This window comes from Daucus carota, chromosome 6 (assembly GCF_001625215.2).
Source record: "Daucus carota subsp. sativus chromosome 6, DH1 v3.0, whole genome shotgun sequence".
In the NCBI taxonomy this organism is placed as follows: domain Eukaryota; kingdom Viridiplantae; phylum Streptophyta; class Magnoliopsida; order Apiales; family Apiaceae; genus Daucus; species Daucus carota.
Window position 1 is genome coordinate 39,543,906 of NC_030386.2, and position 26,659 is coordinate 39,570,564.

At 34.2% G+C, this 26,659-nt stretch overlaps 2 protein-coding genes across 5 annotated transcripts; one reads left to right on the forward strand and one right to left on the reverse strand.

Moving 5' to 3' along the window:
* Positions 1–32: 32 nt before the first annotated feature.
* LOC108227779 (uncharacterized) lies at positions 33–15,831 on the reverse strand. Of its 2 annotated transcripts, XM_017403118.2 has the most exons (12): positions 15,562–15,831; positions 14,114–14,224; positions 13,712–13,798; positions 13,103–13,156; positions 11,440–11,585; positions 10,887–11,037; positions 10,673–10,810; positions 9,321–9,392; positions 9,168–9,241; positions 8,932–9,073; positions 1,532–1,610; positions 33–546 (listed from the first exon to the last, which is right to left on the reverse strand). In XM_017403118.2, exons 1-12 carry the CDS (start codon positions 15,709–15,711, stop codon positions 449–451), a joined length of 1,302 nt encoding a protein of 433 aa, XP_017258607.1. In that variant the 5' UTR covers positions 15,712–15,831; the 3' UTR covers positions 33–448. The 2 variants fall into 2 exon arrangements, with proteins under 2 accessions (XP_017258607.1, XP_017258608.1); XM_017403119.2 differs by lacking the exon at positions 8,932–9,073 and having other exon boundaries at positions 15,562–15,798.
* Positions 15,832–17,796: 1,965 nt separating this feature from the next.
* On the forward strand, positions 17,797–24,995 carry LOC108227771 (uncharacterized). Of its 3 annotated transcripts, none has more exons than XM_064079415.1 (6): positions 17,820–18,114; positions 18,933–19,125; positions 22,085–22,966; positions 23,099–23,484; positions 24,366–24,435; positions 24,605–24,995. In XM_064079415.1, the coding sequence occupies exons 3-6, from the start codon at positions 22,203–22,205 to the stop codon at positions 24,666–24,668; spliced, it is 1,284 nt and encodes a 427-aa protein (XP_063935485.1). In that variant the 5' UTR covers positions 17,820–18,114; positions 18,933–19,125; positions 22,085–22,202; the 3' UTR covers positions 24,669–24,995. The 3 variants fall into 3 exon arrangements, with proteins under 3 accessions (XP_017258587.1, XP_063935485.1, XP_017258588.1); XM_017403099.2 differs by having other exon boundaries at positions 18,933–19,080; XM_017403098.2 differs by lacking the exon at positions 18,933–19,125 and having other exon boundaries at positions 17,797–18,114.
* Positions 24,996–26,659: the final 1,664 nt, after the last annotated feature.

Consider the following 26,659-nt stretch of genomic DNA (forward strand, 5'->3'; position numbering starts at 1 on the left):
CAAGACAGAAAATAAAAGGTTGTAAACTGAAATCAGAGAGAACAAAAAACATCACATGAGACACCTGCCAAAAAGCATATTACAGAGATGAAGGATCAGTACCTGTGATGTGTCCACATCTTAACTTTATGAAAAACCACCAAAATTGCAAAACATGAGCAGCTTTCTCATTGAGATTCTGTTGTTGCTTGGCAATGTTCAGAATGCGTTCTTTGGTAAGGTATATCTAGATCACTACCCTTACCTCCTATGACACCTGCCAAATATACTGAGTTATGTTCAAGTCACCATCTTATTGTTTACATGGATGACCAAATATTTCAAGAAATACAGAATGAAATTTCTACGCTACACAGATATCAATTTGAGATTTGGAATGTAACTAGAGGCCGTCAGAAACACCACACTATACATCACGAAAAGGGGACGACATAAAATAGATTTTCAGTCATTCCAAGCTTTTAAGAAGCCTGAACAAGCCAGCTGCCTCCCTTATCCTCGAGAACTCAATACAAAAGGCTTGTACCTCTATAAAACAGTCTTGAACTGCAATAAATAAAAACTGGATTAGTAAATATTGCTGAAGTTGCTAATATTCTGATAAAATAGTTCAGTTTCCTCTCGCCCATTTACAACCGATGCATTTAAAATTGATCATCCTCAAAGATTAAGTAGTAAAAAACTGCAGTAATCATCAGAACTTGGGTGCTTCTAAGGTTCAACCTCGTCCTAATCAAGTTATTTATGCAATGAAGTTCAAATTACATCAAACTGGAATAGAAATACAAAAAGAAAAGGAAAAAAAAAAGCTGCATATCAAATATGAACAATTAAAAGTTCTATATTTTAGTATGAAACAACTCCAAATTACTTGCAAGTTCTAAAATTGACAAACTAGAACTGGCTTGTCCATAGCAAAGTCGGAAATGAAAATTCCCGGACAGACTTTATTTGATAATTCCATTAATCACATGAAAAGTCAAGATGGTTGATGAATTAGTTCCCCTTACCATAAACCAGGGCTATTTGAATGCTTATATACTTTATTTACAAATTTCAAAATTGGACAAGGTAAAAAAAAATTACATACTAACTAGTCACGTGAAATGTTAAGATGGTGTAATAAGTTAGTCTTATTTCAAAACTGAACAAAAAAAATACATACTAACTAGTCTTATTTCCTGGTTTCTACATATTATTAGGAGTTCAATTCAGCTCACTTCAAATGATAATTTGAAACTAGTGTAAATTTCATGCACATTAAGCAGAAAGCACTGTATACACTGACATGTTTATCCTCCCCTTGCAATCTGTGTCCTTTTTATACTCCAATCCAATACTACTCCACATGGCCTAAAGTCAAAATTTGACTGTGCACCAAGTGCTTTTATACTACACCTTTAAGCCCCCACTTGTTTATGCTCGGTTTCCATCTATAACATTAGGATATATTGGAGCCATCTGCTTGCAGGTACCGTGCATACAGTTATAACATTTGACGAAACAAATACTAACTTGTAGAATGTCTCACCATTAATTATTTTATTGCGTATGAGGCTCTGCAAGAAAACACATACAAGCCTGACAAGTCTGTTCTGCATGTACTTGTCCTGTAAAGGAAGAAAAGTTAGCTAATGTCTCAGGGGGGAGAGGGAGAGGGATATAGAAACATACAAGAAAATTTGGGAGATGGATGAAGATTATAATCTCATATGAAGAGAAATGGATAGACCAATAACTATATAAAACAAAGAGTGCTACATCCTTAAAATATACCTGTAGAGACCTTATCTCATGATTCGGTATGCACGGAATCCAATGATTTCAAGAAGTATAAGAATTACGGTTTAATTTATACAAAATCAAACATGGAAAATGAGTAGGAAGGACTATTGTGAACATTTGATGAAGCAGATAGAATTGATTATAGATTGTATACATACAAATTCCACTATTCTGCAATTGATAATCCATATTGGAGTTCTGTGGTCAATATCCGCCCATTTCTTAACTTCCTGTTGTCTTATTTCATAATCGTAGGGAACTTTGGAAGACACTAACCATATTATAAGGTACAGTTGCAACTTGCAAGTGCAAAAATTTCATCCTATCAGGGATTGAACATGCAGCATTGTTAGTTTGTGGCTTTGACTTAGCCATGCATTTTGAATTAACCTATAAAATAGGTTTATTTTAAAACAAATAGATAGCATTATGTGATAAGTGGATAAGTGGCTAACGTGATGAGGCGGTTGCTGAAAGGACGGAAAGGAGGTTGTGAATAGCCTCAATAAATAGCTGATGCGCAAGCTTCAGAAGAACATAACAAAATACAGTATACAATCTTCTTGGAGTCCTAAAGCAATATACATATATTTATCTGGTTTACATTTATATTCATCGGTGTGAGGTGTTCAATCTTCTTTCATTGGTATCAGAGCTAGGGTTTTAAGGTGAGAGAACTGAAGGTGTCGCTAGGGTTTCACATAGCTGGGTGTTTTGAGGCTTGGTGTTTACTGGCGTCCAATCATATACTTTTATTTATTTGTGCTAGCTAATTCTTTTCATTCATTTGGTCTGGTATGTGTCTGTTACTCTTTACAACAATTAATTGTTTCAAACATGTATGTTCTGTATCCAGGTAATTTTATTGATATAATTGTTGATCATTTTTTAACAAGGTGAATTATATCTTTGAGTTGCATCTTTTATTGTTAATTGTAAATCTTTAATTTGTGACATGTTGTTATGTTTTTTAAATTTTATTATATAAATTGTTGGCATGTTATATAATTTATTTGCATGTGTTATGTTGTTTATTAGTTGTCAAAAAATTGATTTTGTAATTAAATATGCCATATTCATATCTTGTTGACATGTTTAAATTGTGATAGCTGATATATTTTTTTTGTGTGTGTTGGTAATATTTATATATTTGATTCTTTATTTTTTATGATAGATTATTAATTTTTGCTTGATGTCTGTCTATTATATATGTGACAATTATATGCATATGTGCTAATTTTTCCATGTTTAGGGTTTATATAATTAACATGCATGATTTATTATTTGTTTAACATGTTATGAATGCATATATGTTGTTGATATTTTAATTGCCTTGTATATGTCAGTAGATTAATTAATTGTATATCATGACATGTTAATTGTTAATTTAGCTTTTATAATTCACTTGTTTTATTTGTCTCGAGTATAATTATTGTATGCATATCTTGTTAAAATGTATTATATTTTTTTATCTGAATATGTTTGCATGTTTAGTTATTTGTTAATTATTCTGCTTGTATAGATTTTTTGTGAGGTAGGTTATATTCATATGTTAATTTATTTTTGTATCTAGTTTTTTGTATCTAGCATGCTTAGTTATATATTTATTTTAATTAAATGTGTTTATTTTTATGTGGCTCGGGTTTTATTGTTTATGTGATTTTATTGTTGTTTTTATTTTATACATGCTTACTGTATGTTATTTGTTAATTGTTTAATTTTGTATTCACATGTTTTTAATCTAATCTCTGTGTTAATATAATTGTTTTTATCTATCTGCCAATTTTGTTTTATAATTAGTTTGTTTATACCTTCTCTGTTATAACCTGTTTATATAAAACTATACTTACGTATATTGTATCTCTTTGGTAGATACAAAGAAATGGCGAGCAAATTGATTGCATCGGAACTGGCCAAAACAGAGAGGCTCAATGGCACAAACTATGATATGTGGAGCCGGAAAATTCGATATGGATTAATCCATGACAATCTAGAGAGTGCAATTGAAGAGGCTGCACCAAAATTGGGAAAGGAAGCTACTGATGCTAAAAAGAAAGAATTTGACACATGGAAGCTGTGTGACAAGAAAGCCAAAAGCCTCATGCTGATGTTTATGGATGATAATCTCATCAAAGTTTTTGAGGTCTACACTACTGCAAAAGATATGTGGGATGCAATCAAAGAAAAGTATGACACCACTTCTGAGGTGAATGTGCAGCTCCTTCTGCACAGGTACAACACTTGCAAAATGAAGGAAAATGAAAATGTTATTGATCACTGCAACAAAATGATTGTGATGGCCAAGGACTTGGCAGCTGCTGGTAATGAACTTTCAGAAAATATGCAGATTGCTGGGATATTAAACAGTTTGCCTCGCTCTTTGGACATGGTTGCAACAACTCTAAGGCACAGTGGAAAAATTAATAAGGTTGATGATCTTCCAAGTGCACTTGCTGTGGAGCAAGATTTGGTGAATAGCAGAAAAGAGCCAGAGCTGAATATTGTGCAAGAAGATGAATCTAACATTGCTCGTGGGTATCCAAAAAATCACCACAAAAATCAAAACAGAATTGGTCCCTCAAAAGGGAAGAACTTCAAGCCACAAAAGTGGCAGAAGAAGGTTCCACAAGGTGCTTGCTACACTTGTGGGAAGTATGGCCATTTTAAGGCTAATTGTACCCAAAAGCAAGGAAACAAGGGTGGTGACAAACGCCCAGAAAAAGGTGGCCCACAAAAATATGAGTTTGTGGGAGTGATTGAATGCAACGCTGCACATGTTGCTACCGACGTTAGTGGTTGGTGGATTGACTCTGGTGCTACCCACCATATTTCCAAAACCAAAGATGGGCTCACTGAATTCACTGAATTGAAAAAAGGGGAAAAGAGAGTTTTCATGGGCAACAACACTTATCTTGAAGTGGTTGGAATTGGCACCTATAAATTGGATGTCGGGAACAGTATCATGGTACTCAAGAATGTGTTGTATGCTCCGGGAATGAGAAGAAACTTGATTTCAGTTCATGCACTGACAAAGAATGGCTTGGAGGTCCGATTCTATAATGGTAGAGTTTCTATTGGTAGGGACAAGAAAGTGTTTGCTATGGGAAGGCTTGAACCTGATCATGAATTGTTCAAGCTTCCAGTTGTAATCGATAATGAAATGAATAAGAATGCTATTTCCGATTACTCTTTGTCTTATAATATATGCATGTATGACATGTGGCATTATAGATTGGGACATCCAGGAATAAATAAAATGGAACAAATAATAAAAGAAAATTTGTTACCAAGAATGGAAGTGAATAAATCACCTTGTGAACATTGCATAAAAGGAAAAATAACAAGAAAACCTTTTAAAGAAGGACAAAGAGCTACAGAACTCTTGGGTTTGATACATTCAGACATTTGTGGTCCATTGAGTTACAAAACTCATGCTAATAAAGAATATTATATAACATTCATTGATGATTATTCAAAATATTGTTATGTGTATCTTATATCGAGAAAATCTGAAGCTTTTGAATGCTTTAAGAGATATAAGACAGAAGTTGAAAAACAACTTGGAAAAGACATTAAAGTCTTAAGAACTGATAGAGGGGGAGAATACAATTCTACAGAATTTGACAACTATTGTCAAGAACACGGAATAATAAGACATAAGACTATGTCATTTACACCACAACAAAATGGGGTGGCAGAAAGAAAAAATAGAACATTATTAAATGTTGTGAGATGTTTGTTGTCTCATTCGGGACTAACAAAAAGATTTTGGGGAGATGCATTGCTTACTGCAAATTATACGTTAAATAGAATTCCCACAAAATCTGTTGAGTCAACCCCTTATGAAATATGGACTGGAAGAAAACCAGATCTAAGTGAAATGAGAAAATGGGGATGCATTGCACATGTAATGATCCCTTATCAAAATAGAGACAAGTTGGATTTCAGAACTTTGAAGTGTAACTTCATTGGTTATTCGGAACCATCTAAAGGTTATGTATTCTATAACAAGGAAAAAGGAATGATAGAAAGTAGAGATGCTACTTTCTTGGAGAATTCTGAAGAACAAAAGGATATTATAGAAGAACAAAATCCTTTGTCAATAATAGATGATGATCATGATACAGAAGAGTTGCCTCGTGATAACACGATTGGTGAAAATGAGCCAAATAGTATCATTGGTGTTAAGAGAACAAGAGAACCGCCTGCATGGATGGATGACTATTATGTGTACAATATTGAGGCGTCTTGTTTTTCAGTAGACATGGAAATTGGTGACCCGATAGATCCTAAAACATTTACTGAAGCAATGAAATCACCAGAATCCACATTATGGTTGAATGCCATGAGAGATGAACTTGATTCAATTGAAAAGAATAATGTGTGGGAATTATGTGATTTGCCTAAAGGCAGAAAATCTATTGGATGTAAATGGATTTTAAAAAGAAAATATTTGGCTGATGGATCTATTGATAAATACAAGGCTAGATTGGTTGCAAAGGGGTTCACCCAAAAACCGGGAATTGATTATCAAGAAACATATTCTCCGGTGGCTAAGTTTGCATCAATACGTATGATATTGGCTATAGTTGCTTGTCTTGATTTGGAACTTTTCCAAATGGATGTAAAGACTGCTTTTCTTAATGGAGATCTAAGGGAAGAGATATACATGGATCAACCTGAAGGTTTTCAGGTTGAGGGTTGTGAAGACAAAGTTTATAAGTTGAAAAAGACATTATATGGACTTAGACAATCGTCTAGAGAATGGAATCTCAAATTTAATAACACTATGATTCAACTTGGTTTCATATCTAACAAATTAGATAGATGTGTTTACACTTTGAAAAGTGGGAGCTCATTTGCGATATTGTCATTGTATGTGGATGACATATTATTGGCTGGAAATGACATAGAGATGTTGAATAAAATCAAGTTGGAACTTGGTAGTGAATTTGAGATGAAAGACATGGGTGAGGCGTCATATGTTCTAGGAATTGAAATCATAAGAGATAGAAAAAATAGAACATTGAGCCTAAATCAAGAAAGGTATCTTCGTAAAGTGCTTAATCGTTTTGGGATGCAGAATTGCAGTCCGGCGCCAACTCCATTAGTAATGGGGAAACGACTAACAAAGAGTAAAGATCTCGAAGAGGGACAAGAATTACTAGACAAACCATATGCAGAAGCAGTTGGAAGCTTAATGTATGCTATGTTGTGCACAAGACCTGATTTGGCATATCCGGTTAGTCTAGTTAGCAGATACCAAAGTAATCCTAGTCAAGCTCATTGGGAAGCTGTTAAGAGGATTATGAAGTACTTGAAAGGTACATTGCATCACAAGTTGGTTTATAGAGCGGACGCGCTTGATATTATTGGTTACTCCGATGCTGATTTAGGAGGAGATAAAGATGATGGAAAGTCGACTTCTGGTCACCTATTTATTTTAGGTGGCGCTGCTGTATGTTGGGGCAGTAAGAAACAAGGGTGTGTTGCAAGATACACACAAGAAGCTGAGTATATAGCTTGTAGTATGGCTGCTACTCATGCTGTCTGGATAAGACGTTTCTTATTGGATTTAAATCTCAATTTAATGAACGGGCCCATTGAGATTTATTGTGATAATACATCAGCAATTGATTTGATTTATAGTGGTGCAAACAGTTCGAAAGGACAACATATAGAAATACAATATCATTATATTCATGATATAGTAGTGGAAAAGGAAGAGGTCAAAGTGACTTATATTCCTACTACTGATATGCTTGCGGATTCTTTGACAAAAGCAATTCCAGCCGAGACATTTATCAAACATGTTAGTTTGATGGGGTTAAGAAATACTTGAGATAGAACGCACGAAAAGTGGGAGTATAGTATGATGTGTGTAAACATTTCAAAATCTTGGCTAAGCAGCCAAGTGGGAGATGTTAGTTTGTGGCTTTGACTTAGCCATGCATTTTGAATTAACCTATAAAATAGGTTTATTTTAAAACAAATAGATAGCATTATGTGATAAGTGGATAAGTGGCTAACGTGATGAGGCGGTTGCTGAAAGGACGGAAAGGAGGTTGTGAATAGCCTCAATAAATAGCTGATGCGCAAGCTTCAGAAGAACATAACAAAATACAGTATACAATCTTCTTGGAGTCCTAAAGCAATATACATATATTTATCTGGTTTACATTTATATTCATCGGTGTGAGGTGTTCAATCTTCTTTCAAGCATAGAGGTTTTTACGGGATTTCATCCCAACAAGTTAGGTTGCAAGGAATAAGCTTGTGCAGATATGGTTAATTCAACTTCAAAAGACAGTACCATGAGCAACTGAGTAATGCAGTATAAATAAAGTAATCAAAACATAAATCATGCATATATCTCGCCTTTAAAATTTACAGTTGTAAGCTATTTCACCTGTTCCCTACAAACAATTCATAGAGATCGTGGTGGACCAAAACACCAGGACTTTGTCCCAACCTACTTATATCAGAATTTTCTTATTTATATTGCCCAGGCACACACAATGAAGTTGACCTCAATGTGGAATGTTGGTCAGAAGAAGAGATAAGGCATTAGTTTCTTAGTGCATTCCAGAGTCACTATATATGTTTGACTACCTCAAGATTAAGGTTTTAAGTAGATCAAGCTGATTCTAAATGTCCTGCCAAGAGCTAAAACGCCAGAATACAGTCCAAGACAGCGTGATTAAATAAATAGAAGCCCATAATTTGAAGTTATCAAATCACATTAATGTTTTCACAGGATGTTACACAAGGGCCGCAATCAAGAGAGAACCTACCCTTAGAATAGAACCTTAGAACTACTAAGGTCCTGCTGCAGAACCCTAAATTTTAAATAGATTTTCTGGATCTAAATCTAAATACATGTTGTTTGCATTGTTGTGTGTGTTCAAAAATAATTTCAAAATATAATACATAAACATGACACTTTTTGCATGTGCAGTTCTGCTGCAGAACCCTAATTAATACTAGAAATAAGGCTAAGGGTTCTAAGAGGAACATGACTCTATGTTATACAATTACTTAGATACATGTGTACAAATTCAGTTGGCGAAATTAAATAAATAGAAGCCCATAATTTTATTTTTTTTGTCACAAATAGAATCCCATAATTTGAAGTTATGAAATTACCTTGATGTTCTCACAGGATTTTATGCAATTATTTATGTACATGTGTACAAATTCAGTTGGGAGTTCAACAGCCGTAGTAAGTCTGTTGACAACTTCCATTGAATGAAGGCTCATGTCCATGCTGACAAGAACTACTAAGTACCTTAATTTATTAAAAAACATATTAAACAACTGTTATAGAATAATACAATATTCCATTTGGAAAAATATTTGGAATATTAAAATGAGGTACATACTCGGCTATTTCAGCTGAATGTATCAGCTTAATGAGAACTTCAACCGCGATTAAAGGATTATTCTCCACCAATTCCTAATAGCAAACGAGTAGCCTTTTGTGATTCTAGGAACAGCAAATTTAGTAAAATGACCACAGATAGCTAAATACATACCGGCAACTTTTTTGGTGTCAATCCAGAGTGATATACAAGCTTTGGATCGTTACCCAACTCAAAGAGAACCCGCTACAGAGCATAAAGAGAAAACGTTAGGCAACAAAACAGGCTACTACATATTCATTCAAAATTAACCATCAATAAAATCGATTCACAGTATATCCGGTAAAGTATGCTTAATACAGATGGGACTCCACTTTGCTCTTTGTTTTGGAGATGAGAATCAGTTGGATGAATATTAGTAAAATTTTACATCCATAACTTGCGATTCCAGATTTTCATGATGGTTAGAATGCCATGGGATTTTTAAGATTGCAAAGTACATTTAAAAAAAATTCAAGAGCATGATCTCATTAAAGGTCTCATTTAGCAATGCAATTACTTGACAGTTCCTTGTACAAAGGTTTATAAGTTGGGGAATTATTTTGAGAAGTAATCAGTACCGTGCATTTCCTCAGATTCGAAGATAGCATCTCTAAACAAACCACAACTCAGTTCTCATAATTACGATAATAAAGAAATTACGGAGGCTTGATTGTTGAGAAAATTCCTTAATTGGCTAAATAATACTCCCTCTGTCCCATTTAATTCTATACGTTTCTTTTTAACTGCTCGACACGCATTTCAATGCTCTTATAAAATATAGTTCCGTAACTTTTTTTTGAGATTTTCTTTTTCTGTATAAAAATATAACATCCAAACTTTAATACAGAAAAGAAAAATTTTAAAAACAAATTGCACAACTACATTTTGCAGGAGCATTAAAGTCCGTGCCGCGTCCCCGTCCCCCAATGTATACAACTCAGGGGGACGGAGGGAGTAATAATTTGTGGAAGTTCTCAACTTAGATCTGTAAATTCACTGAACCATGCTCGTATCTAGACCTCAAAGAATTTAGTACTATCAGCAGCCCAATGGTCCTTAATATACTTTGTTTTAAGAAAAACAAGTGCCTCTTCAAGCTAGACCACAAACCTCTACAAGCACCCTAACATTCTTTATATTTGGCTCTTGGAGTAGGGCATCCATACCTCTGCTTTTTTTTTCTGCCATCAGATCCAGATCTTAGATCATCTATACTGCTCACTTTGTACTTTGTAGCTTACTCCAGCAATTAGAATAAACTATTATTAAGCTATCTAATCCTGCCGAATGAATTCTCCAGTACTGTCAACTGTGTGTATAAAATATTTATTTAAATAAGTGCGTTTATAATGTGGATGAGCAGACAAGTCACAATTCCAAGATAAATTTCAATTAAATAATAGGAAGGATCAGAAATTAATGAAGCATATCTGACTACTATTTAGGTGCATATGCAGATGAAGCAGTGTAAAGGAAGAGAGAACCTCTTGTTGAGCAGGGGCAAGTGGCCCCTTCAAAGCTTTTGCTATTAAATCCCTAACAGCTGCCCCTTTACTGGTATCCGCACACATCCCGTTGTCCCATAGCAGCTCATGATGATTCTCGGGGTTAAGCCAAACAAGCTGCAAGAACTCAACAGGGGTAAGGTTAATTACTCAGTAAAGCAGAATTAACTTTTCAAACCTATTTGGGACTCACTTCATCATACTGTACTGGGAGCCTCGGTGGATGAGGCCTAATCCACTGAGGACCTAATCCTTGCAATGACAATTTTTCTACTAACTCGGTAACTGTCTCATCTCTATCCCCAGCTCCAATTTTGGGCTTGGCTCCAGGCTGTAGATCAAACCTGAAATATATCATAAATGATATGGAAATGGGTAACATTCAATCAGAATTGTATAAGATAAAGCATATGAAACTGTATTGTATAGAGACAAGAAATGAAATATCCTAAATAGTACTCCCTCCGTCCCCCTCATTTGTTTACATTGGGGGACGGGGGCTCGGCACGCATTCTAATGCTCTCATAAAATGTAGTTCGATAAATTATTTTGAACTTTTTTTTCTTCTGAATAAAAATTTGATGTTTAAATTTTTATACAAAAAAGAAAAATTTTAAAAATAAGTTATAGAACTATGTTTTATATGTGCCTTAAAATGCGTGTCGAGCAGTGTGAAAAAAGTGTAAAGAAATGAGAGGGACAGAGGGAGTAACAAACTAATTGACGTGTTACAACAGGAGTCGTACTCAGATGATTCAACATCACAACCACTGGGTATATCAAGGTCTGCCACCACATTTTTAACAGAAGTGTCTTTGAATAAGCAATGATATTGTTCTGGGTGAATATTTTCACAAAATTGCTGCTGCAACTGATCATGTTGTGGGAAAGGCTGAAACCAAGTTAACAGTGATTAGACCAAAATTTGTCAGGTAAACTAATTAAATGTCCTTTCAACATATGCAAGTAAAAAGTGTCATCAGTTTGGATTGTTTATGCAGGTCAACTATGTAACTTAGGACCATGAACCAGACGTGATCATACCTATAATTTAACTGAAACATAATGCACAAAATAAGAATGTGACAAATGATCAAATCAGAAAGTATGCAGTTCACACCAAATGGCTTCAGGAAGGTAGCAGTCTGTTCGAACTGTAAAAGATTGTGCCTGCATCATTCTTCGAAAAGCCTTTTATTCTTTGTTATAACATGATTAATATATCGGTCTAAAATATATCTTACAAGGCACTAATTTAAATCAACATATTCATTCCCCAATGATTCAAATAATATACACATGTGCTTCGTATGTTCCACTCCAGCTGTCGACCTTAAGGTTAATGTTACGAGACTAAAATCCTACTGTAAAAGTGGACTCTTTAAGTTATCCGGACACGGGTATGGGTATCGGACACGGGTACAGATCCAAGAGTCAGATTCGTAGTTTTAGGATAATTAGGATTCGTGGATGTGGATCCGGAATTAGACTCGGGTACGGGGACTTGGCACTTAAGCTCCATGCAAGTCAAACTTAATATAGCCTGATTTATGGTACATTCATAAAAATAGTGTCTATTGCACATAAATCACATATGCTGAAAATTGAAGCATAAAATCAATAGAACAACATAGAAACAAGTCATTCATGGATCTTGATCTCTATAAACAAGTTGGAACAAGACCTAAGTTTTCATTTTGACATGGGATGTTACAAGGTGAGGTGTCCGGTTGTAATAAGAAGGATCCGACACAGATCCCATACCCACACCCATGTCATGTCCGGTGGACACGGGTATAGGCACAAAAATGGAGAGTCCGGGTAACATAGCTCTTTAGAGTTAGAATTAGGACTAACTCGACAAATGGAAAGCTAAATAAAAACCACAACTGCAAATCAACATCTAATTTGTTCGCTACAAATAATTTCAATGTTTTACAAAAATGAGAACAAATAGGCATATAAAATAAAATATTATGAACAAGAGATAGAGGCCCCATTTTTCATTCTTAAATAAGGCCATACATATAAATGAGATGCCTGGACACATTTCTATATAGTATGGTACTGTAAACATAACAACATGGGTGTCTATTGGATGACTTCATAAATAAAACAATAAACTTAAAGTCATCACAGGTTCGAAGGTGATTCTTGTATGGTACTCTATGGAGTCTTTCTATAAATTTATATCCATGAAGTCTTCCGGACGAAACATAATAGTTAGAGAGTTCAAATATATGATGTTTAGAGCCAACCAGGAGTAACTGACCCGGTGACCCCAAGATCTAAGCACCCATATATTCAACTATTCAGAACTATTCAGATTAACATCAGTTGCAGAGTAGAGGTGATATGTATATGAGTTAAATTCTGCGTTAACTACACTCCACATCTAACACAACTTACATGTAAAGCACTATCAAAACTTCTTATGTAGTCCACTGCAGATTGCTTTAGAACCTGAATAAGACATAAATGATGGGAAACCATAGTCAGGACTTATGGAAACCGTAATACTTGGAACTTAAAACAATAATAAAACTATGGAAAACCACCATCATGAGTCGTTAAAAACCATATCTTAAAGGTTATCTATTAATACTCAGTACATAATTTAAAGAGACAAGATAACATGAAAACATAAACAAACCACAGAATATAAGATAGTATTTGTTAATGTGTCCAGGAAATCATATGCATTGAGAAAACTTTAAACAATCACCCACAGGCCACATCAGTTCATATGAAAAAGATTAGTGTTACTCGGTCAGTTTTGCCACTAATAAGAAGCTGGCCAAAAAACATTAATTGATTTTAGCTTTTTTGTGATTGACTTAATCTAACAAACAGCTAGTTGCCAAAATAGTATGCACAATGTGAAGGAAAAATTATGAATCCTTTTAAATAGCAAACGATAATTAACATAAATCTCGGACAATTAGAACTTCAAACAGTAAAAATAATATATAGAAATTAAGGAAGTCAACTAATTTAGTGGAGGAAGGAAAAGAAAACCTCTTTATTACTTGGAGAGCTAGATGACTCTAATAACAGAATTATAAATGCCCTCTCGAATTTCTCCGCATCATGATCACCTGCTGCCTACGAATGCCCAGGAAATAATAGAACAAAGATATTCATTACAATCATGAGATCAGCAACATAATGCAATATTTTTCTGCCTAGTCCTAGAAACCTTCAGTAGCATGGTTACTTATCAGTATAAGAAACCAATACTTCTAAGAAAGAATTATTATTAAATGCGTAGCTATATAGATCACATATTTGTTAATAGAGATGTCATCTTTTACAATTTGTACATGTAGAGGCATTAAAGAATCAGAAATAATTCTTAGTCAGAGCTAATATATAAATGTCATAGCACCAGAAATATATAGGTTGTACATAACCACCTACATCTACTAGCAAAGAAATGAAAGGGTTTGATGAAGTCTTCTGGGAGGAATAAGCCTGATATAGTATAGCGAATGCAACCAAACGCTGGGAAGATCTGAGCATTTTCTTATCCTGCAAATATACAAAAATTGATAATTAATAAGTATCACTTAGTTGGCAACTACATACATACATGCAACATAGTAAAGCATATTTAACTGTAACATATATGATTTCAAGGAAAATATTTAATTATAAATTATATATCTATTCTAATCAAAAATATCTATGATTATTTGCAGCTAATAATATCTAGCACCAAAGCAAAATGATTATGCTTTTCATATGTTAAGTTGATTCCGAGAACAAAAGTAAGTGAAGTGTGAGTATGATATGTATACCTTATAAACGATACATCTTAATTATATTGCTAAAATAACTCTCAAGTTTTAACCACATAGTCCACACTGCATATCGTGTGGAGCAATATATATTTTTTAACTACAACTCAATCTTCAGAAGCTAGTGTTAGTAGTGATCATTTACAGGTTTGAGAAAAGCCTTTTATCATTTGCAAAGTCCTCTACTATATTGTATTTAACTTGTGCATTACACCTGATTTTTCCTATGATAACCAAAAAATACAAGTCTATTCTTATTTGGGTGACGGTGTCCAATATAAAGACAATGCGTGTCGGCAAGTTTCTTAATAAATTCAGTACAACACCCCCGAGTGCAACTGAAAGACAACAAAACTTTGACATTTGTACCAACCTTCAGCAAAAAAACTATATTATAAACATTATACATCAGGCTTACGTACAAGTGCCGAGTTTAGAAAATTCAGTCTACCACCTCAGTAGACAACTGAATGGCAACAAAACTTTGACATTAATACCTTATACCACCTTCAACAAAGAAAAAACCTAATTTTCTTATATCAAACCTCAGGCTTAAGTAAAAGTGCTGAATTCAAATTCTTTTCCCGATTTTGATATAACAAAATTTCCTTATAAAAGGTACCAAATAAATATTCACTATCCATACCCAACAATCAAGAAAATCAGCATTCAAGAAAACAAAGTCCCCGCGGTTTACTGTCAAATAAAGAACAAATCTGCAAGAATCTTATGGAAACAATCAATGCACACAGTCCAGAATTTAACATTCAAAACCCTAAATCTTCAGCAATTAAACCCTCGCACAACCAAATTTTAGCAAAATTTAACACACACAGCTCAATTCTATATCAATCTCATCAACAAAAAATAACACCGTCATCGATAAATATATATATGTGTACATATAGAGAGAGGAGGGAGGGGGAGATAGAGGGAAGGGTAGAAAGGGAGAGAGAGAGAGAGAGAGAGGAGGGGCGAGTGGGGGAAAGGGGGAGAGAGGGAGAGAGAGAAGGAGGGAGAGAGAGAGAGGAGTGGGGAGAGGGGGAGAGAGAGAGAGAGAGGGATTGCCTCTAGGAGGATAACCAGCGAAGAGCAGAGTCTGAAGTGGACAGACGTCTGAAAACTAGAGAAGAAATCCGCGACAATTTCGTGGAACGGCCGGTGTTCGCCGGAATTGAGCAGAGAGTAAAGAAGTTTGGATTGTTGAAACGAAATCATTTTTCTTCACTGATTTTGCTGCTCGCTTCTGCACTCAGGATGTGTGTGTATGTATGCTGCCGTGTGTTTATATGTGTATAGTGTATCTCCCGCCGCGTGGGCGGTGGGCCAGATACAAAAGATATAAAAATACTATGCACGATACTTTCCCCTAAAAATATTAGCGAAAAAGTAAAAACTTTCCAATTTTTGCCGATTATGCACTTTATTCATAGTTATCTTAGAGCAACTCCAAGGCAACATCTCCCTTACTTATAATGAGTCTACGTGGACAAAAATAGGGGTTGAAGTAAAAATTCTTCACTCCAACCATCCTCTCCTTACCTAAAATTTTTAGGTGAGAGAAAACAAAACCCCTTCTTTTGGGGATAAAAAAGTGAGCCCCTATTTCTTCCAACTCATAAATCTCTTTCATTTTCTTTCACTTTTTATGTTCCCTCCTTTTTTTTATCTACCCCACCATAGTAAAAATTTTAATAAAATATTTTTTTTTTCAATTATAGGGATGATTATAGGGAATACCATTGGAGTAAAACAAATTTTTGCTTACTTATATTTTAGGTAATCATTATTTTATTATATTTTAGGGATCGAAAATAAGTAACACCATTGGAGTTGCTCTTATATCTTATTCTTTTATGATCTTTTTATATGACATAAAAATACAAATCAGATTATTCGATAAATATAAAAAACAAGAATTTACTGGATTAATAAATAATTACCGAAAGATTTTATCAACCCAACAAATTACGGGAGTAGTCAATGGTTGATTAGAATTAATTATCAATTTTTAAAATAATAATTATAACTTGACATTTCACTGTTTTAGATATTATTCAAAATACACTAATATATGCATATATATGTATTTTGACAACGTGTCGAGATAATTATTATTTGCATTACAAAATTCTATTATTGTAAAATAATAATCGGTGTCTATGAAATTCCACGACTACTATTCACAAATCTAATCATATGAAATTCTATTTTGTATTATTTTTCATTCTATACATATTACTTTCCAATTTATTAAAATCTAAATATGAATAATGTGTGTTTTATTGTTTTTTATTGTTTAAAATCGTTTTGAAGAGACATGATAATCAAATGATGTGTTATAAATAAAATAATTATCTAATAATAATTTTTATTTTGTATATTTGGAGGAGTAGTATGGGAAATGATATTTTTAAGTATTTTTTTTTTGCCAGCATATTTTTAAGTATTTTAATATGAGGTCATGATAATTTTCTGTAAAAGTGAAAATAATTTTTTCTGAAATTTGGAATGACCTGAATTATATTTAATATTCATGGTAAAAAATATGTGACCATAACAAGTTATTATTTAGAAATGTTTAAACTTTCTAACTAGTTTTTAATAAAATCAATATGAATACGAATAAAATTTGAGGGGAATTTTGTGTGACATGAAATAGCTACCGAATTCTCCCATCCACGATCACTGATAAACAATATAAGAAATTTTGTGTAATGATTTTCATATTATTTATATAATTTTTAGTCCTAACACATAAGATGAATTTTAAATCGAGAAGGTGTTTTTACGAGAAGCATTCTAAATCAGAATAATGATAATAGTAATAAGAGATTATTAAACAATATATTAATAAAATAAAAATTAATAAAATAAAAATCAACATATCAAAAACATCAGTATAAAATTTGATCCAACAATGTGTTAGTGATGCCTTATATAGGACAACCTCCCCAAGCCCTATTTTTGGGGCACATCTCACCTTGCCCTATTCAATAATTTATTATAAATTCTCATCACACTCTTTTTCTCTCTCTACTTTTATATTATGCTTAAATGATGAAAGAGAGTCTTTAATAATAAAATATTAAACATAGTGTGAGAATAAAGCACATTGTTGGAGTTCAAGTTAGTAAAGTATGTCCTAAATTATTAGGACATAATATTTTATATTATATTTGAGGCATGAACTAGGACCCTCTTGGACTTGTTCTAACAGAAAAGCGTTCAGATTAACAAAACTGACAGGGTAAAAAATCATCTGCTTGAAATCACGGTTGTAATTTTTTACCCCATCAGATAAAAGTAAAACAAGAAGTATTTATCCGTTGACTTTTCTGATAACCCCTTTCTCCAATCCACCTCTCTATAAATCATCATAAAACCTAAAAATCTGTCTGCAAATTTGTTCAAATCCCACCAAAATTTACCCTTCAAGCTATTATTATATGGATTTTACATGCAAAGTTTCATCTTTATCATTAAATTCATCAAAATCCCTGTTTTTGCTGCAAATTTTGGTTCAAATTTTGGCCCTTTTGCTTATATTTAACCCCTGGATTGAAAGACACCAGTTTTATACTATTAGTTAGGGAAGGCCCAGGTGGGGTTGAATTTGAGGTATGTTGGTGTTGATTTTTGGGTAAAGTTTGGATTTTCATGTTGTTTTTGTTTTACGCTTTTCTTGATTCCTGGAGTTAACTTTTTGTGGGTATGTGGAATTTGTTTGATTTGCGTGTTGTAAGTTTTTTGGTTAATGTTAAGGTTGTGTAACGCTGTATGATTTTGTATGCTTGATTGAACTCGGAGAAATTTAATTTTTGTCGAAAAGTTATAATGTTGGTAGCAAATTGTATGAGGTTGATGTTATACATGGTTACTAGAAGTACATTGAGCTCTCAGCTCTTATTACGAGTCGGGGGATTGTCCATGGTGTAAGTTTTGGTTAGACGTTAAGTAGTAGATTTTTTTACTTGGCAAATAAAGGGGGAACTAGTTTTTGGCAGATGGGTTACTGGTAGTGGGAATAACAGTGATTGAGGAGTTTCAGTATATGCATGTAATATGTCTATCGACTCAAATAGCATTCTTGTAGCGGTTGCAAGTGAAACAGTTGCAGCAATTAAGTCTTAGAAAAGGTACGAGTGCGAGCAACAAGTGCAGAAATGATTTTGTCTAGGCAATAACAGGATGAAAGTACTTGGGAGTTTTTTTAATTTGAATCTGCAACTTTATGGACATATTTGAGTAGCTGTCAGGAAAACCTGAAGTTAGCTGAGCTATAAGATTTTATGGTCCATACCAGCTACAAGGTTCCTGAAGGAATCGGGGACTAATTAGGTCCTTCACTTGTCTTTCCATATTTCCCTATAAATTTGTTCAAGGTACAGTGATCAGGTGATGTTGAAGTAACATTTCACATGCTTCTGTTGATGAAGGTGTATCAGAAGTTGGACCTTCGAGGTTACCAATACTGAGAACAAAGTAACAAGTCATCTGCGTTTATCCCTGATGATATGATTTGCAACCTCTCGCATAACCTGGAGGAAGCTTATGGTGGCGATCAATTACTTTTTTTGTGATACGGTACAAGTCGCAGTTGGATGCTAACCTTTTCTTTTTGGCAGTTGGGTATATTATGTTAGTTTTTATTAATCAATGCATATACATTATAGCCTAAATTAATTAATCATATATATATGCAGTTGCTCAAATACAAACTAAAATTAAAATGAGAACTACAAACTAATCAAAGCTCTTTGATGAATCTAATCTAATGCCCCCCAGAAGTCACCACACACAATTTAAATATACCATTTCACATATGATCCCACATAATCCCCTCCAATTCTAATTTGATTTTTCCCGTCAACCGGTGAGCTTTTGTTTAAAAAAAAAATAAAATCTTACTTCAGTGTGTTTTTCTTCATCTCCCAACGATCAATTTGCATACCATATGTGCTCTACTTCGATGTGATTTAGAATTTTTTTTTATTTTATTTTCTAGTTTTTATTTCAACGATGTTTTTATTGGAGTAGGATCATATATATATATATGTTGAAAAACTGTCAGTTTAGGAATGAATTAATTGCAAATATATATTCTCACTCCCCTGGCTGATAATCTTGCAAGCAAATAATTCACCCCCTTGTAAGACATTTGGTAGGCTTAGGATATGTTATTGGGTCTTACTTCATATATGTGTGTGTGTGTTTGTGTGTGTGTGTGTGATTGATGTGATGAGCTGAGAGGATTTTAAAGAGTGTTGGCTACCATAAATCAGTAAACTGATGACTGATGGTGTGTATCGGTACAGGGGGATATCAGTTCAATAAGAGACGCTGTACACTGTAGTTATTAGGTTGCACGCTTTTCATGCTTGTGTTTTAGCCTTTCACGTTGATGCGGGTAGTGTATCATCTGACACGCCAGTATAGATTTTGTCTATTTGATAAATAGGGCCTCATTTTCTTATGGAGGTACTGCGGACACTTTTATTTTACATTGGAGTAAGCAAGGCCTTCACCCTATAATATATTAAATGACGGCGTATAATATACGAGAGGTAAATCTTTTCTAAGATTTTAAAAAGTTATCGCGGTTAAAAGAAGATTTACTTGTAATGTACGGTTGAAGTTATTTACTGCATCGGATACAAAAGTAAAACGAGAAGAATTTATCTGTTGCTTTTATTACAACCCCCCCCCCCCCCCCCCCCCCTCTATCTCTATATGAATCTTCTTCTGTACATATACATCATATATCTAAATCTTCCTGCAGATTCGACAAAATCCTCATTCATTTATCATCTCTAAGTTTTAATTATACAGATTTTATATTCATATATATCATCATCATCTTCATCAAAATCTCTGTTCTTTAAACTTTGATCTGATTGTTGTCTTTGTTGTTTATGTTCAATCTGTGGATTCAAAAGCACCAGAGTTATATACTATTATATAGAACAACACCCAGGTTGATAAAAAATTCAAGGTATGTTGTTTTTGATATATGATTAAAGTTTATTTTTTTTGGTGCTGGTATGTTATTTAAAAAATAAATAAATTAAAGTTAACTTTTTGAGTGTGCAAGATTAAGCTTTGTTGCTAAAAATATTGTTCTTTTGGTGTATACATATATGTTTATGGATTAGAGTATATGGATTTTGGGTATAAATTATAATGCTTTATGGTTCGGTATATTTTTCCCCAAATGTTGTTATGTTTATGGCAAAGTGCACTCTGGATAATGTTTTATATGCTAGTTGCAAGTTCATTGATCTCAAACCACATGGGAAGCCTGAAAGCCTTACAGTTAAATAAGTCTGGGGATAGTCATTGGGATAAGTCTCGGGTAGATGGGGAGTGGGTTAGAAGTAGTGGTATGAACGGTCTTAATAAGTTTCACGAAGTTTATTTAGACGGGGATGCTAAAAACCCTTTACTGAAGGTTGAAGGATATATGCAAGAGATGAGAGAATATATGTCCTCTATATATGGAATATAGTTACTTAAGTAGCATTCTTGGAAGAATTGTAAGAGAAACAGTTGCAGCAATTCCTTTTTAGTAAAGTATAATTGCGAAGCAAATAGTGGGGAAATGATTTCATTTGGGCACATTTTAGGATGAAAGTACTTGGGTTTTTGGTGAATTTGAATTTACAACTTAACTTACAAATTTGAGTAGTGTCAGGAAGAAACATATTGGTGCTGCTGAACTAACAAGTCAGCAACCTCTTGACAAACCTGGAGGAAGCAATTTATAGAGGTCAACCACAATTTATGAGGTCAACCACTTTTATGCAATAGAAATCTCATTTGGATGCACAGTCTTTTGGCCTTACAGTTGAATGCATATTGAATATTTTACGGACATAAAATGATAAAGTTTTTGGACGCACTGCTCATTATTGGCATGATGAAGATTTTAATTGGGTTTGCTGCTGTAGAATTTGTGGTTATTGTTTGTATTCGGAGTTCAGGGGGTTCAGTCACAGAATTTTTTCAAGAATATTTTCTTTTTAATTATTTAAGTTGATTAGTGTGCATTCGAATACCATTTTTAGATTTGGGGTGGACACCTGATGGACATGTGATTTCGCTCTGTACTGGTTTAATCTTACTTTCCATTGTCTATCAAGTAAGTTTACTTTGCAGGAGACTCATTTAAAGTTCTAAAATGGCCGGATTTGTCAGGTTCCCTAGCTCTGAACATTAGAGTATAGCAGATGTTTAGTGAGAGCCACTTGTATTTTAAGTTGCTTTGGAAAGCTTTTCGCAGACTTACTCTTTTATGTATCCACACACACAGAAACACACGTGACTTATGATGAGCGATGACCTTTCTTGTGTAAGAGGCTGCCAATATGTGTTTGTGTGTGTGTTTTGGGTCTTGAATCTGTCAGTTATTCGGGCAGATTTTTGACTTTTTGTGTCTAGTTATGTACTTATCTGTTTTCCTATGTGCCCATTCCTGGCCAGGTAAATTTAAGTTATGAAAGATTTCGAATAATTTATTCCTATATGTATAGAAGGGTTTTTATCTTTCTGTTTTTTTAATTTGTTTACATTTGTTGCTTTATATTTTTAGGTTTGGAGGTCTTCGAAGACCTTTTAATCGTCAATTGTTGGGTCATTGATATCAAAGTAAAAGATTTTTGGCCAAGAAAGAAGTATTTCATCACGTGGTATCCAGTTTGCATGTGACAATGTCAGCAAGGAAATTTAAGAATGCAGGATGGGCTGCGTATAATTCAAAGCAACAACAGGCTACAGGCCTTAGATCAAAAGCTTGCGAGGAGCCTTTTCCACCTATATCAAGTACTACCATACCTAAGAATCACACAGGCTTAGTGAAAAATAATCATAATGTGGCACAGTCTTTTTCTTCCGTGCTTCTACCCTCGGCTAATTTTCCAACATTGGGGGCTAATAAGGATATTGAGAAATCATTACCGAGAGGAAGTTGTACAAATGAAGTTATTTTAAAAAAATGTCAGGACAATGGCAATGGGGTTTATGAGAAGCTGAAAAAGCTTCATCCCTGGGCTGAGAAAAGTTTGATTGAAGATATTATGGAAGCTGTGAATAATGACATTGACAGGGCCTCAGATCTCTTAAAAGAAATGGTTTCTTCTACGAGTCTTCATGAAAAAAAGGAAACAGAAGTTACGGATTTTAGATACAATGCTGAAAATTTCTACTCAGAGAACAATACTTTTTTGACTGATATAGATCTGACTTTACGTGAGACCCAAGATCTTGTAGGAATTAGCTATGGGCATCAAGATGATATTGTATCTAGGAATAAAGAGCTGACTGCTGATACTTCTGCATTTGGAAAAGGCCATCCTGATCATTCAACAAGTGAACTCCAGAGTCTGCGTAGCTTGACTAATATTCCTGTTGAGCCTGAATGGGAAGAGGACGATGTTTACTTGGTTAATCGGAAAGATGCAATGAGAATGATGAGGTGTGTAATGAGCATCCCTAACCAAACCCAAAAAAAAATGTTTGATTATTATATTACCTAGCAGTTTTGGTTATGTTTTCTTACAAACATCCATTATGTTTTTTAGTCACTCCTTGATGTTTTGTGGAACAGGTTAGCTTCACGGCATTCAAAGGCGGCCAGTGATGCTTATTTAAGAGGTGATCACTTATCTGCCCAACAATATTCCATGAGGGCCAGGGAAGAATGGAAGGAAGCTGAAAAGTATAACGCAGTGGCAGCAAAGGAAATCCTAAGAAAAAGGAATTGTGAAAATGATTTGTGGAAACTGGACTTGCATGGTCTGCATGCATCGGAAGCAGTTCAGGCGTTAGAGGAACACTTGCATAAAATTGAGTCTCAGTTTGCACCTTTTACCAATCCAGTCAACACCACAAACATGGTAAGATCTGCCTCTCTGGACTCATTAGGTAAGGAGAAGTTCGATAAGCAGAAGGCATCATTTAGGCCCAGGTCAACAGTATTAGAAGTTATAACAGGTATGCTATAGTGCCTTTTTCTTATAACAGTGGCTACTCCTTGATAGATCGAGAATTATGCTCAATTTATATGCTAAACGTCTGTCCTTTTTTAGTTTATGTACACTGAATTGTGTCTGTTTAGTTTATTCCTGTACTTAATGTTAATTGTTGTGTGGAAATTATGGGAGTAGCTAGGACTTGATCAGGGTAGACTCTTTCCGTGAGTGTAGTACCTAGCATGAGGTAGTAGATGTTAATTAGCTAAGCACATGTTACATCTCTAGTAGACACTCACGCGGCATGTGACTATCCCTGTTAAATTATCTTCCTAAGTTGATTTAAATCTTGAAACTATAAACTATGTTACCCGGACTTGGCTTAAAGTGTCCAACATATATATGTGTCCAAGTGTTGGGCTCGGCAATATTTAGAAAATATTACCTGTTTCCTGCCTATAATAAGTATCGGAGTGTCAATACTCATGTCCGAGTTTCGAGTTTCCGACAGGGTTACTCGAGGCAAATTCATAAATAGGGGTAAGAGAGACTATAAGACTCTCTCTATTAATACTCACCTCTCCAGTTAAGTCCGACACTCCTTGATTTTAATTGATTGTTACATCTCCAGTTGAGCCCGATCCTCATTGTTTTTGCTGTGAGTAACAATCCTATATTATGATGACTTGAGTACCTTAGGAAGAAAATAGCGGGCCAATGCAAGAGTTATTAGGTTTTAAATATTTTGTTCACTAAGCGTATCGTTTTGTCTTCTTCTCACCTACTGATAACTTATTTTGTGTTGACATTCCCTAAGATACTAAAAGTCCTTCGTAGTTGCTTCCAAATGACATGTGTCCATCGGACCTTTAAATTTAGGCGTGTTCTTTTTTTTCCCTGCAGGCATAGGACTTCACAGTCGAGGGCAAGCTGCACTTCCAAGTGCCATTGAAACGTTTCTTAGTGAAAACAAGTGAGTCCTCTCCCTCTCTTTCGTTCCATTAATGCCATCCTTTCCTTTTCTATTCCAAAGTTGCATTTATAGGTCTATTTCATAACCAGACACTTAAAGGTGTTAACGGGGTTGAGCTCATACTCTGATTACACGGGGAAGATAATTAATGACACCTGTAATTTTGCAGATACCATTATGACAAGGCTCGGCCTGGGATGATAGCAGTTCGACCCAAGTATAGGCGCATGTAAATGTATAATTTATACTTCTGATAGAGGACGGGCCATGCGAGCCGCGGTCTCATTGTGGACAGTATAGACAATGTGCAAATTGTTATTAGATTAGTTCGAATAGCAATGACCACACATAATCAGCAAAGCAGAAACAATGAGCACACAATTTGCTGAAGTAATATTTAATTTAAGATTGCATAATCATGGCAGTATTGAACTGAAGGCCTAGACTATTATTCTCTGTTTGACGCTCAAGGGCCAAACTCAAGGGCCAGTTTGGCTTATCATATTTTTCGGGACGCAAAAGTGTTATATTTTATGTGGAGACAAGTACTTATTTTTGTCCGAACATGTTCTTTATTTGATTTTCTTTGCTAGTCCTAATATACACATGTGAATATATTTTTATATAACAATGTAAATATATTTTCCATGTGAATTGAAAAAGTAAATAATTTCAAAAAAAATATCCAGCGGGTAATAATCTTGAAATTGATTATTTTCATAAATTTTATTAAAACATGATTAAAATTATCATTCTTTTAACTATAAACTAGAAGATGTGTATGTATGATTTCAAAAAAAAAAAAAGAGAGAATATGTATGTATAGTTTTTCTGTGAACACTCACAAGTCTTTATAAATTAAAAAATGATATTTTTTCCACCCTCGATTTCGTTGAATTGTTATTATTTCTTTTATGTTACTTGACATGCATTTTAAATCATGCACATAAAATATAATTTTATAATTTATTTTTAATTTCTTTATAGCAAAAAAATAAAATAATTAATGAAACTAATCAGAAGGGACAGAAATAATAATTAGTTAACAAACAATGTAACAAATTATTTACTGAAAATATATTACATATTATTCTTTTTTTCTGTTTCGATCATCATCCGTTACAAAATATCAAGCTATTCCATTAATTTTCCTAAAAAAAAACTGAGTTCGAATTCAGCTAATCTATCTATCTATATCTATATCTATATCTATATCTATATCTATATAATCCTAATCTGTGAATACAAAGGATATGCCAAATGACCTTTTCTGCCCTTCATTTTATTTTCTTTGTATACTGCCCAGGGTGCTACACGTAAATAAACAAGCTGCTTGGATCATCCACAAGATAACGGGTACTGACCCAGTTCAAATTGCAACTGCTTCCAGCTTTAATTACCAGAGGACCCGAAATTGAGCGGGCGATCCAGAATATTTTTCGAATTTGATGGTCGGTTATGTCAGCCCATAATCTCAGTAGTTATTTTCCGAATTATTTTGACGAGAAACTGCTCCCGCTGAAAGGGCCATTAATCATCTTTTTACTGGCAATTTTGAATCATATATGAGGCAAGTATCTTATCTTTCCATTTCCTCCATCATTCCATGATCACGCTTCGTCTTTCTTGCTTAATGGATCGGACGGGTTTCGTCGTACTACAAGGCGAATGTAGTGTCCTCCTTATCCATTATCTCCTTCTTCTCAGATTGGTGAGTAACAACAACGGCTTTGTGTAATTCAAAAGTTTCATCTCAGTTTCTTGAAGATTTGCAGATTATCATGTATCCGTCAGATTCGGTTGGATTATACTCCTTGTTTTTTTTGCTTCGTGTTTACTAAAATTATAGTCCAACTGTTCGAAGAAATGCTTCAAATAATTATCTATGCATAACTGTATTTTTTTGTTAATTATCTCACAACACACTGTTGTATCAAACAAAGTTTTATATTTTGTTCTTGGTAATATAAACTGGTATTTCAGATTTCGGTTTGTTACAATTAAAATTCACCTCCTTTGAATTTTCCTGCAGTAAGCACATTAGGAGCAAGTATCTTCACATCTCCACATTTCTGATAGGATTCGCTTTTTGTTCCAGATGTACTACATTGCCTGAATTTGTTGATTCTTGGGCCAAAGAGCTCTTCCTTTAGTATCGGCAACAGAATGAAGCTTATGCACAGGCTTAGAAATACCTCTAACAATGCTTCTGACTGACCTACTA

Coding starts and splice junctions, on each gene's coding strand:
- LOC108227779 (XM_017403118.2), bottom strand. CDS start 15,711: ATGATTTCGTTTCAACAATCCAAACTTCTTTACTCTCTGCTCAATTCC. Junction 11,038..11,439: donor TGTGATGTTGAATCATCTGA/GTACGACTCCTG, acceptor GATATATTTCAG/GTTTGATCTACAGCCTGGAG. Junction 10,811..10,886: donor TCCCAGTACAGTATGATGAA/GTGAGTCCCAAA, acceptor GAGTTCTTGCAG/CTTGTTTGGCTTAACCCCGA.
- LOC108227771 (XM_017403098.2), top strand. CDS start 22,203: ATGTCAGCAAGGAAATTTAAGAATGCAGGATGGGCTGCGTATAATTCA. Junction 23,485..24,365: donor AGTATTAGAAGTTATAACAG/GTATGCTATAGT, acceptor TTTTCCCTGCAG/GCATAGGACTTCACAGTCGA. Junction 24,436..24,604: donor ACGTTTCTTAGTGAAAACAA/GTGAGTCCTCTC, acceptor GTAATTTTGCAG/ATACCATTATGACAAGGCTC.